Source organism: Dryas octopetala, chromosome 2 (assembly GCF_963921425.1).
Source record: "Dryas octopetala chromosome 2, drDryOcto1.1, whole genome shotgun sequence".
Lineage (NCBI taxonomy): Eukaryota > Viridiplantae > Streptophyta > Magnoliopsida > Rosales > Rosaceae > Dryas > Dryas octopetala.
In genome coordinates this window covers 30,867,899-30,879,909 of record NC_141367.1, presented here as the reverse complement: position 1 = coordinate 30,879,909, position 12,011 = coordinate 30,867,899, and the positions used below count along the sequence as shown (strand labels likewise).

Genomic DNA, 12,011 nt, shown 5'->3' with positions numbered 1-12,011 from the left:
CTCCAGGCGTACTCGGGGCCACTCTTCGGTGGGAATCCCTCCTCCCAGAAGACATGGAAGAAAAGATATTTCTTTGTCTCTGGGGATTGGGAGTTCGCCGATCCGAACAGAATCACCTCGGCTCGGGTGCCCAGAGCTTTTAGAATTCCAGGTGGGCATTGGGAATTTGGGGCCGGTCCGAGGACAATTTGCATATGTCTTGTGATAATTGTATTATATTTTTGTCTAACTCTTTTTGGTTTCGCCTTCGCAGTCAGCTGGGGCAAGTACAAGCTCCGAGGCGAGCTCAAGGACCAGATCGCCGCAATCAGGGACTCACCAGGAGAGTACTTGTCAACCAAGTTCCTGCTCGGGGAGACTCAGATCCGACAGAGCGGGATCTCCTGGTTTGTGCCCAGGTGGAATCCTAGAGCCGAGAGGGGAATGGCGCCCACCGAACTGGAGGTTCGCCTTAGGAAGAAAGCGGCTCGGAGCGTCCAGAAGAAGGCAGCGGGGCGGACCCCTGCCGAGCCGGTCCAGGCTCCTGCCCCGGCGGCAGCTCAGCCTAGATCTCCTGCGCCGAGACCGGTTCGGCAGGCAGAGAAGAGGAAGGCTCCCCAGGCCGAGGCCCCAGTGGAGAAGAGGGCTCGGGCCGAACCCGGCGGTTCTGGTGCCGGGGCGTCCGGTTCGGCGCCCCTGAAGGCGGTGGAGGTAGTCCCCGGCCTCGAGCCGTTCGTCACGGGCCTCAAGCGCGTGATGACCGCGAGGGTGCAGGAGGGGCTGTGGGCCGATCATGGCGAGCCGGGCTTCAGCCACCAGGCTCTGATCGCATCCCGCCAGGCCATGTTGGTAAGTCTCCTTTACTTCGGATTTTGTCTATTCGCTCGGTTCGGACTAATGATGAATTTGTTCCTCTTGCAGCTCGCCATGAGGCAGTTCGAAGCTGCTAAGGCCGCCGTCGATGCCGAGGCGAAACTGGAGAGGTTTCGGGCACGGGTCGTAGAGCTGAAAGAGAAGTTGGCCGAGGCCGAGCGGACGGTTAATGCCGAGCGCGAACGGTCGGAGGGTCTGCAATCCAGGCTGGCCAGGAAGGAGGAGGAGGTCGGTCGGCTCGGCAAGGAGCTTGCCTCCTCGGAGCAAAATGTGGCGGACTTGAGGCATTATGTCGGCGATCTCCAGCGAGACATCGAGGCCGCTGAACGGAGGATCGAGAATGTCGAACTCCGACGTCGATCTGAAGTGCCGAGCGCCCAGGCACTGGCTGATGCCCATTTTGATGGGTATCAGGAGCTTTTGGAGGCGATCAAATCGAAGAGGCCGGACTGGGATGTATCATTCCTTGGCGAGTCCGAGGACGACGAAGACACCCAGGGAAGTCAACAGGATGAGCTTCCTCCTCTCGATCGCCAAGTCCGCGCCGAAGTCGAGCCGACTCCGGAAGATCCTCCACTGCCTGCATATGAGCCGACCCCGATTCCCCCGGTCCCCGAATCCGATCCCAATGCTGAGATGCAGATCGGCGGGGTTGAGGTGGTGCAGCTCGGCGAGGAGACGCCCGAGGAGTCTACCGAGCCGATCCAGGAGGGCCCTGCCGAGCGATCTGCATGATAGCATGATTTTATGTTGTCTTGTTTTTGTTTTTGTTCCCGAGCCGAAGTGTGGCTCGGGTTTAATTGTTTTTGGAACAATTTGTATTTGGTTTTATGTTGTTTAATTTTATCAGAATTTTCTTTATATGATACAAGTTGCTGTCAGTTCGGCTCGGAAATTAAGCTAACGACAAAAACTAATAACACATGGAAAAGAAAATGATAAAAGTGAAAACATAATAAGAACCAAGACACTTTGAGATCGGCTCGGCATGCCGATTAAAATGAAAATGAATGGTGATGATAAATTAGAACTTGTCTTCGGATCAGCTTGATAAGCATAACCAGGATAAGTAAAAATTTAAAAAACCCTAGTCATCTCGGATGGGCTCGGCATACCCATTGAGATATTTAGGAATGCAGGTTTTTGAGAAAAATATTCAAACCTACTTTCAGATCGGCTCGGCATGCACGATGAAAGTTTTGGTTGGAGTGTATATTTTTCTTTTAGAAATATCCTGTTGAACGTTAGGACTGTAGGAAGTCGCTTCGGCTCAGACAGGGATTTTTATAGACCTGATAAGTCTGTACCATGCCGAGCATTGGGCCGAAAGTGGCGCGCTAGTTCGGCACGGGAGTTTATAGACCTGATGAGTCTGTAATATGCCGAGCATCGGGCCGGAAATGGCGCGCCCGCTCGACACATGAGTTTATAGACCTGATGAGTCTGTAGTATGCCGAGCATCGGGCCGGAAATGGCGCGCCCGCTCGACACATGAGTTTATAGACCTGATGAGTCTGTAATATGCCGAGCATCGGGCCGGAAATGGCGCGCCCGCTCGACACATGAGTTTATAGACCTGATGAGTCTGTAATATGCCGAGCAACGGGCCGGAAATGGCGCTTCGGCTCGGCACATGGGTTTAGAATTTTTTCGAAGGAAACACTTAGATCTTTCCTCTTTGTTAGAAGTGTATAGGAGTAGAGTCCCCAGTGTTTACTTCGAAAAAATAAGAAGAAAAATGAGTAGAAATGTGCTCATCTTTTCATTGATTGGAATGGGTGTTAGGTCGGACAGTCCCCGATCCTAACTACATTTTTACTGGTAATAAGTCTTCAAGTGTTCAGCGTTCCAGCTATGCTTGAGAGGCTTCCCAGCCAGAGTGGCCAAGTTGTAAGTGCCGGGCTTGACTATGCCCGTGATTCTATATGGTCCGGTCCAGTTCGGATCAAATGAGCTCTCCTTGACGGCAAGGGGATTCTTTTTCATGACGAGGCTGCCCAATCCGAAGCTTCTGGGTCTGACCCTTTGATTGTAGTATTTGGCCACCCTCTGTTGATAAGCGGCTCGGCAGAGATTGGCGTCGGTTCGCCTCTCCTCGATTATGTCCAGGCCGAGCCGAAGTCCGGCATCATTGGTCTCGGGATTGTACGTGCCGGTTCGGAATGAAGGAGTCCCCATTTCGACCGGGACGACGGCGTCAGTTCCGAACGCCAATGCATAGGGTGTTTCCTTCGTCGAGTTGCGATAGGAAGTTCGATAAGACCAAAGCACCTCTGGCAAGAGTTCAGGCCAATTCCCCTTAGCATTATCAAGCTTAGTCTTGAGGGTTTTCTTGATGATTTTGTTGATGGCTTCGACCTGTCCGTTCGACTGCGGATGGTAAGGCGCGGTGAAGCGCAAGTTGATGTTCAGACGTGAACAAAAACTCCTGAACTTCTTGCAGTCGAACTGCTTGCCATTGTCCGCAATGATGGTGTGCGGCATGCCGAACCGGCAAATGATGTTCTTCCAGACGAAGGTCTCCATCCGTTCGGCCGTAGTTGTGGCTAGGGGCTCGGCCTCGGCCCATTTGGTGAAGTAGTCGACCGCTACCACCGCCATGGTGACTTGCCCCTTCGCCTTCGGCATTGGGCCGATCAGATCGAGTCCCCACTGCGCGAACGGCCAGGGACAGGATATGGAGGTCAGCAATTGGGGAGGTTGATGGGGAACCGCGGCAAATTGCTGGCATTTGATGCAAGCGCGAGACAGATGGTCTGCGTCCTTGTTCAGCGTCGGCCAGAAGTAACCCTGTCTGATCGTCTTGTAGGCGAGGGCTCTTCCTCCAGAGTGGTTTCCGCATATCCCCTCGTGGATTTCTCTCAGCACGTCCTGACCTTCTTGGGGGGTGACGCACCGCAAGTAGGGCAGGGAGAAACTCCTTTTGTAAAGCTGACCGTTGATCATGCTGAACCGAGCCGACCTGGTTTTGATGAGACGTGCTTTGTCCCTCTCCGGGGGGAGAACCCCGGAGACCAAGTAGGTGATGATTGAAGTCATCCAGTTCGGCTCGGCCTCGGTTTGCATAACTGCGGCCTCGGTTTCGGCGGTGCTAGGTCTGTCCAGAATTTCGACTGGAACATGCCTGGCGGATCCGGTGTCTGTGGCCGAAGCCAGGCGTGCCAAGGCGTCGGCCCTGCAGTTTTCTGCCCTCGGGATTTGTGATATTTTGTATTCACGGAAGTCCCCGAGCAGCAAAAGGGTCTTCTCGAGATAGGCAGTCATGCTGGGCTCCCGAGTCTCATACTCTCCCAAAATCTGATTGACGATTAGCTGGGAGTCGCTGAAGATGTTTAGTTTGGTCGCGCCGAGCTCCTTTGCCAATCTGAGCCCGGCGATGAGTGCCTCATACTCTGCTTCGTTGTTTGACGCTTGAAATCTGAAGCGAAGAGCATACTCCATCACAACTTGTTCCGGGGAGATCAGAACAAGCCCGGCTCCGCTTCCCATGGCGTTGGAAGATCCGTCCACATAGAGGGTCCAGGTGAGGAGATCTACCTGGCCGTGTTCGCCGATTGTGTTTGGATCGGACGCCGATGGCATAGCGTCGGTGCGCGGCGGATCCTCCGTCGAGGTGGTCGACTCACAGATGAAGTCGGACATGGCTTGACCTTTGATGGCCGTCCTGGGACGGTAGATGATGTCAAACTCGCCGAGCTCGATTGACCATTTGATGAGCCGACCCGAAGTCTCGGGTTTTGCTAAGATTTGTCTGAGCGGCTGATCCGTCAAGACAACGATTGAATGAGCCTGGAAGTAGGGTCTCAGCTTCCGAGCCGAGCTGACCAGGGCGAGAGCCATCTTCTCGAATTTTGGATACCTGGTCTCTGCATCGGCGAGGGCTCGGCTCGTGTAGAAGACGGGGTGTTGTACACCGCCGACCTCTCTCACCAAAACCGAGCTGAGAGCTGAGTCTGAAACAGAAAGGTAGAGGAAAAGTTCTTCACCTTCCTCCGGTTTGGATAATATGGGAGGTTCCCCCATGTGCCTTTTCAGATCTTGAAAGGCCTGCTCACATTGGGGGGTCCATTCTATGCTCTTCCCTGCTCCCCTTAAGGCTTTGAAGAAAGGGAGGCACCGGTCGGTGGACTTCGAGATGAACCGGTTCAGGGCGGCAACTCTTCCAGTCAGACTCTGGATTTCCTTGCGTGTCCTTGGGGACTTCATGTTGATTAAAGCCTGGATCTTCTCCGGGTTGGCTTCGATCCCCCGTTGGCTGACCAGGTAGCCAAGGAACTTGCCTGACCGAACCCCAAAGACACATTTGGCTGGGTTCAGCCGCATCTGATACTCCTTCAGGACTCCGAACATGTCTGAGAGGTCCTTGACGTGATCGTCCGCCTTGATGCTTTTGACCAGCATGTCATCCACGTAAACCTCTACGGATTTGCCGATGGATGATCTGAACATGTGGTTGACCAGCCTTTGGTAGGTGGCTCCGGCGTTTTTGAGGCCGAAGGGCATGACCTTGTAGCAGTACATGCCGCGATCAGTTATGAAAGATGTGCCTTCCTGGTCGGACTTGTGCATCAGGATCTGGTTGTATCCAGAGTAGGCGTCCATAAAGCTGAGGAGCTGATGTCCTGCTGTTGCATCGACGAGCTGATCTATCCTGGGCAAGGGAAAACTATCCTTGGGACAAGCCCTGTTCAGGTCGGTGAAGTCCACGCACATCCTCCACTTCCCGTTGTTCTTTTTCACCATGACCACGTTGGCAAGCCAGTCGGGGTAGTTGACTTCCCGGATGAACCCGTTGTTTTGCAACTTGGTTACCTCTTCAGCCATGGCGGCGTATCGGACCGGATCGTATGACCTCCTCTTCTGACGGACCGGTTTGCATCCCGGGTCGGTGTTCAGCCTGTGGGTGATCACGTCAGACGATATGCCTGGCATGTCATCGTAAGACCAGGCGAACACTTCCGCGTTGGCACGGAGGAAGTCAACGATGGCAGAACGTTGTTCGGGGCCGATCTGAGTCCCCACTCGGACGAGCCGATCCGGTGTCTCGGCCGAGATCGGCACTTCCTCCCAGGCCTCGGCGGGAAGGGGCCGAGACTCTGGGTTCGGCTCGGAAGTGAAGTCAAATGTTTCCGCCCTCGGCCACCTGCCCGAATCGGCGATGGAGTCAAGCTCCTGCGAGTTCGGCAGCTGACCCTTCTGCTTGATCGAAGCTGCGTAGCACGACCGAGCCGAGCACTGGTCTCCCTGAATGACGATGCAGTCGTCGCCCACCGGACATTTGATGAGGAGGTTGGCGTAATGGACGATGCAGTCAAGGTCGACCAGAGCCGGTCTGCCCAGAATGATGTTGTAGGCTGATGGCCGTTTGACGACAATGAAGTACGTCATGCAGGTCTTCTTGATCGGTCCCTTCCCGAGCGAAAGGGGAAGGTAAATGTGTCCGAGGGGCTGAACCACTTCTCCCCCGAACCCGACCAAGGCAGGTGTATCGGTCTCCAGCTTATCCTCGCCAATGCCCATCTGCGCGAACGCAGAGTGGTAGAGGATGTTGACTGAGCTCCCTCCATCGACGAAGGAGCGCGCAATGGTTGTCCCGGCCACCTCAGCCACTATGACGACCGGATCATAGTGGGGGAAGATGATCTCGTTTGCCTCGTTCGGCTCAAAGGTGACCGGCGCCCAGTCCTTCCGCTGTCTTTTGGAAGTGCTGGGCTGACCTGCCTGGATCGACAAGGACTCGTGAGCTTGAGCCGCCTGTCTGACATACTCCTTCTGGGATCGGTTCGAGCTCCCCACGAAGGTTGGTCCCCCGCCGATTGATCCGATGGCAGCATCCTGGACCTCGATGGTGTTGGTGGGCTTCTTCGGCGCGGCCTTGGGTATCCTAGGCCCACCGGCCAGGAATTGATTGATCTTACCCGCCCGGGCAAGAGTCTCAATCCCGTCGCGGAGGGCGTAGCAATCACCCGTGACGTGGCCGTGATTGGAATGGTACTTGCAGAAGACGCCCTCCTTGATTTTATCTGGGGGTGGTCCCTTGATCTCCCTTGCGACTGGGAGTTGGTCCTTGACCTTGGAGTAGATTGTCTCCAGACCGGCGTTGAGGGGAGTGTACTCCGTGTACTGGACAAACTTGGGTCCCTTGCCTAGGAGTTGGCGTGGCTCCTCGGTCCTGGTCTTCTTGGATTGGACCTGGGGTTTGGGAGTTGCAACCTCTCCCTCCTTCCTCTTGGCCGAGGTCGGCCTGGGATTCAGGGCCTCCACCTGAGCATCCCACTCCTCAGCTCGCGCCCACTTAGTGGCTTCGGCAGAAAGCTCATCGTAAGTGGAGGGAGGATTCCTCATCAAGTGGGAACGGAGTCCCCCGGCGTGCAGGCCTTGCATGAGGGCATTCTTAGCTGACCTATCGTCGCAATCGTCGCATTTCGTATATTCGATGTTGAATCGGATCAGATAGGCCTTGAGGCTCTCCCCCTCCTGCTGCTTGATGAGCGACATATCGTTCAAGTTGTAGAGTCGTTCGGATACAACCCGATATCTCGCCAGGAAGGCCCTCCGGAGGTCGGAGAAGGAGTCGATGGAGTTCGGTTGGAAGGTTCGGAACCAACCCCGAGCCGAGCCCTTCAAGGTCGAAGGGAAAATTCTGCACTTCGTGGCTTCAGATGCCTGGCGGGCCTCCATGGCGTATCTGAAGCTGTCAAGATGGTCGTAGGGATCCTTGGCCCCGTCGTACTGATCCATCTTGGGGGGCTTGGTGTCGCGGGAGACCTCAGCATCCATGATTCTGCTGGTGTACGGGAGGGGAAGTTCCTCCCCGTGGTCGGCTCTACCGGTATACCCCCTGGAGACCTCGACATGTCCGAGCCGATCGTGGACGCTTCGGATCTGGTCCTGGACCAAAGTCCGAACAAGATTTTCCACATTGGGCGGGGTCGGCTCGGCCGCATTTTCCCCTGAGCACTCGGCCTGGTTGCCGAGTCTCTCACTCACCGGCTGACGAGTGAGCCTCTCGCTCGCCGGTTGTCGATCCGACATGATCATGGTGGACCCCAGTCGGTCGCTCACTGATCGCCTCCCCGAGTGAGTTCCTGATGGGGAAGGATCCTGACTGGCGATAGGGCCGAGTCTATTCCGAATCGGGCCCCTGGTTTCGGCCGAACCGGCAGGACTGTTGGCCCCCAACCTTGATTGGGCCGGGGGTCGTCGATTTGTATTCGGGTCGGCACGGTCTCCGCCCGAATTCCTGGGGGCACGTTTCCCGAAAGCCGCCTGTTTTTGCTGAAGAAGACGGTGGGCGTTCAGGCATTCGGCCTGTTCGGCCGGGGGCATGTCCTCGAAGCCCGGGAAGACGTGATCCGAGTCCTGCTGATCGGTCTGGTCGTTCGGCTCGGCAGGAGTGCTTTGCCGAGAAGGAGATGGTGAAAGGACCTCCTCCTCGGTTCGGGTCCGGCGTGATCGGAAGCCCGATCGTCCACTATTCTCGAGTTGAGCACGGTGGCGTGCAAGTTCCCCGGCCAGCTCGGCCTGTTTTGCGAGCAGCTCATTATTCTGCTTCAGGAGTGCATTCTCAGCGGCCAGATGTCGCTGACTCTCCTTAAGGAGTTTGTGAGCGGCTCGGATTTTGGAGGAACCTTTGGACTTTGGCGTCCTGGGGAGTTGTGCTCCCCTCGTTTTCTCAGGTGTCTCAGGCTGATGTTGTTCATCATTCTGAGACGCTCCTGAAGAAGAACTGGTGTCCCGAAATATGGTAGTCATGATGACTTGCGTGGAGGAAGAGCTTAGCGTTTGCGGTGATGAACACAACGGCTGAAGTCAGCTTCCCACAGACGGCGCCAATCTGTTGATGCAAATTCTCGTAAGGTAGATGCAACAACTTAGATATGCTGATCTGGCTGATCAAGTGCTTCGCTGGATGATGAAGTGGATGCTGGTTGAGATCTTCCTGTAGACAAAAACAAGATCAAAGGAGATGGACCGGTGTGGTACCAGCCAAACACACTCCGATGATGAAATCAGTGGTGGTGTTTGATGGTGGATGAGGAAGAACAAAGGAAGAACTTGGGAGAATGGGAAGAACAAGGCAAATGTTCTGGATTATTCTCAGCAAGTTGGGTAGGCTCTTTTTTGGATGGAAATGCAAAGTGTTTAGCGTGTGTATTGATAGATTGCTAGATGCTTCATTTTGTGCATATGTGGTGCCTTATATAGGCAAAGGAAAACTTAATGAATAAGTTACCTGCATGTGAATGAATGGTTGCCAGAGACCCACGCACCTGGTCAGACCTAGTTGCATGCTCAGCTGCTTGCTTCCTCAGCATTGAATGCTGCATTGAATGCAAGGTTGGAAGGTGCAGGCAAACTGTCCAGCAGTCATGAATGCAAGCCTGATATTCTGTCTGTCAGAAGATTGTGTCAGGCGCATTCAAGTGTGGCGGTTCGTCCCATCGTGATCTTCCTGGGAATGGCGGCGGAGAGCCGAGCCGAGCCGATACGAACACATGTTTTCATGTGAAGACACGAAGTCCATGTGTGGTCGGATCGGGCATGGGATTCCAGGCCGAGCCGGTCCCATAGACTGGGGGTCTTTCCGAGCTCTAACTGGTCGACGCCAGAACCCGAAAAGAGGCCATCTCCTGTGCCGAGCCGAGCCGGACCGGGATGATCGTGGGAAGATGGACACTCGATCCCATGGAAGATCATCGGTTCGGCTCGGACCGAACATGGAGGGCCGGCGTGGAGATCCGGTCTGAGCTGGCATAGGCGATGCCGAGTGGTGATGACGTGGGGGTCAAAGTTTTGACCACTGAGAGTCAACTCCGAAGTGGATGTTGACCAGCCACGTGTCGAGCTGTGATTAGCTGTTCGGATTGATGTGGATTTTCCCACAAACACAAAGTAATTCATGAACAAAGTGTCAGCTGCCTTCATCTTGAAATATGGCAGTTGCTTGTAACTATTGATGTTAGAACTTACAAGAATAAAATTTGGACAAGGATCCTCTGCCAAACTTTTCCTACCAGACTTGTGCCAGCCTTTTGATCTTGACCATTGAAAGGATCCAATGGTCATGACTGCACAACATTTTTAAGGCCAACCTACTATATAAAAATAAAACTAAAATAAAAAAAATGCAGAAACAATTCTCAGCCCATCCCCAACTCACCTCCCTCCCTCTCCGGCCACCAGCAGCCCCACCGCCGGCGACCCCACTGCTGCATCTCTCTCTAAAAAGAAAATTTTGGATTTAAAAATAGAAAGAAAGAAAAGAAGAGAAGGATTGAAGGGAGGGATTAAGAGAGAGAAACAAAAGCCTTTGTGAAAGAGCTTTGACTCTCACTCTCTCTGCAAATCCGTGACGTTTTCACACTTTTAGATCGCCTTTTCTCTTTCTTCCCCTTCCCAAATCTCATATTTCTTGTTTTAGCTTGAGCGCTCTCTCAGAGAGATGCAGCAGTGGGGTCGCCGGCGGTGGGGCTGCTGGTGGCCGGAGAGGGAGGGAGGTGAGTTGGGGATGGGGCTGAGAATTGTTTCTGCATTTTTTTATTTTAGTTTTATTTTTATATAGTAGGTTGGCCTTAAAAATGTTGTTCAGTCATGACCATTGGATCCTTTCAATGGTCAAGATCAAAAGGCTGGCACAAGTTTGGTAGGAAAAGTTTGGCAGAGGATCCTTGTCCTATATTTATATGTATTAGGTGTGTACACTTATTTTTTATATATCTTATTGAAAAAAATGTATCTATTATTAGTTTATACACCTAATGTGTCTATCATTCTCATCACGTGTTTAAATACATGATGTGAAAGATAGACACGTAAGATATATATACCCACAATAATTAAGTTTTACTCATTTCTCATTAAGGAATATTGCACGTCACGTGATAAAAGGGATAAACATATGGATGTATATAACCGTAATATTTAGAATGCCGGAAAATGGGCCTATCTACATGAAACTTTAGCATTGAGGACGGGCCTATCTGGGCCTGGAGCCAGAATTTAAAAGAATTAGATGGGCCGATCCAAACCAAATGTAGACCAAATGAAAACCCGTACACCAAGCCCAATAATACCAAATATCCCTGGACCCTATCCTTTGTCGCGTTTCAAATTTAGGATTGGCAAAGCGTGAAGGGCGGCGGAACACAAGCCCACTACCAATTCCTGTGAAGTCAATGGCGACCCCCATTTTTTCGCCATTTGTTATGTCAAATCAGAAGCAGACACGTTGAATAAAAATCAATGAGATTCCATTTTGATGGTTGCCATATTGACATTTGCACGGTTTTCACAAGCTTTCACTCGGACTCTGTAGCGTTTTATATAAGCTGAGGGACATGCTTTTCTGGGTATATAAAAAACCCAGAAAGTTCAGACCACAAAGGTTGCGTTTGTGTTGCAAAAATGAACAGTATTCTGGGACTTCTGAGGCTTCGGATCAGGCGAGGTATTAACTTGGCTGTTCGTGATACGAGGACAAGTGACCCTTATGTGATGGTCACAATGGGTGAGCAGAAGTTGAAGACTGGAGTCATCAAAAATAATTGCAATCCTCAGTGGAACGAGGAACTGACCCTTTCTATAACAAATCTTGACGAACCCATTCGTCTAACAGCGTTCGACAAAGACACCCTCACCGTCGATGACGAAATGGGTGATGCAGAGATTGACATCAAACCCTACGTTGAGTGCCTGAAAATGGTACAGGGTTTGGAGGCCCTCCCAAATGGGTGTGCGGTCAAGAAAATTCAGCCCACCAGGGAAAATTGCCTCTCCTCTGAGAGCTGTTGTGTTTGGAACAATGGCAAGATTGTTCAGGACATGATTATCAAATTGAAAAACGTGGACTGCGGTGAAATTGTGCTTCAGATTGAGTGGATCGATCTTCCAGGTAGTCAAGGTATAGCAGATGTGTAGGTGTACTAGGTACCACCTAAATTTCTTTGCTCTCTTCTGTTTTGTAATGTATATATATAATATAAAACATATATATATTTAGGGTTCAAGCATCATGTCCTCTGCTTGAAATGAGTTTTATGTATTTTCTTCCATGTAAAATTATCAATCATGTAACTCAAATAATGTTTGGTTGGATCTTGTTCTTAAATCTACATGCACTGTGTATTTACTTTACCAATTTATTTGCAACTTCATCA

The 12,011-nt window shown here is 52.2% G+C and overlaps 1 protein-coding gene across 1 annotated transcript; it reads left to right on the top strand.

The window, feature by feature from the left end:
* The first annotated feature begins 11,132 nt into the window (after nt 1-11,132).
* Nucleotides 11,133-11,966, top strand: LOC147295611 (Calcium-dependent lipid-binding (CaLB domain) family protein). The gene has a single exon (XM_086233039.1). The coding sequence runs from the start codon at nt 11,260-11,262 to the stop codon at nt 11,770-11,772; it is 513 nt and encodes a 170-aa protein (XP_086089165.1). The 5' UTR covers nt 11,133-11,259; the 3' UTR covers nt 11,773-11,966.
* The last annotated feature ends 45 nt before the right edge of the window (nt 11,967-12,011 follow it).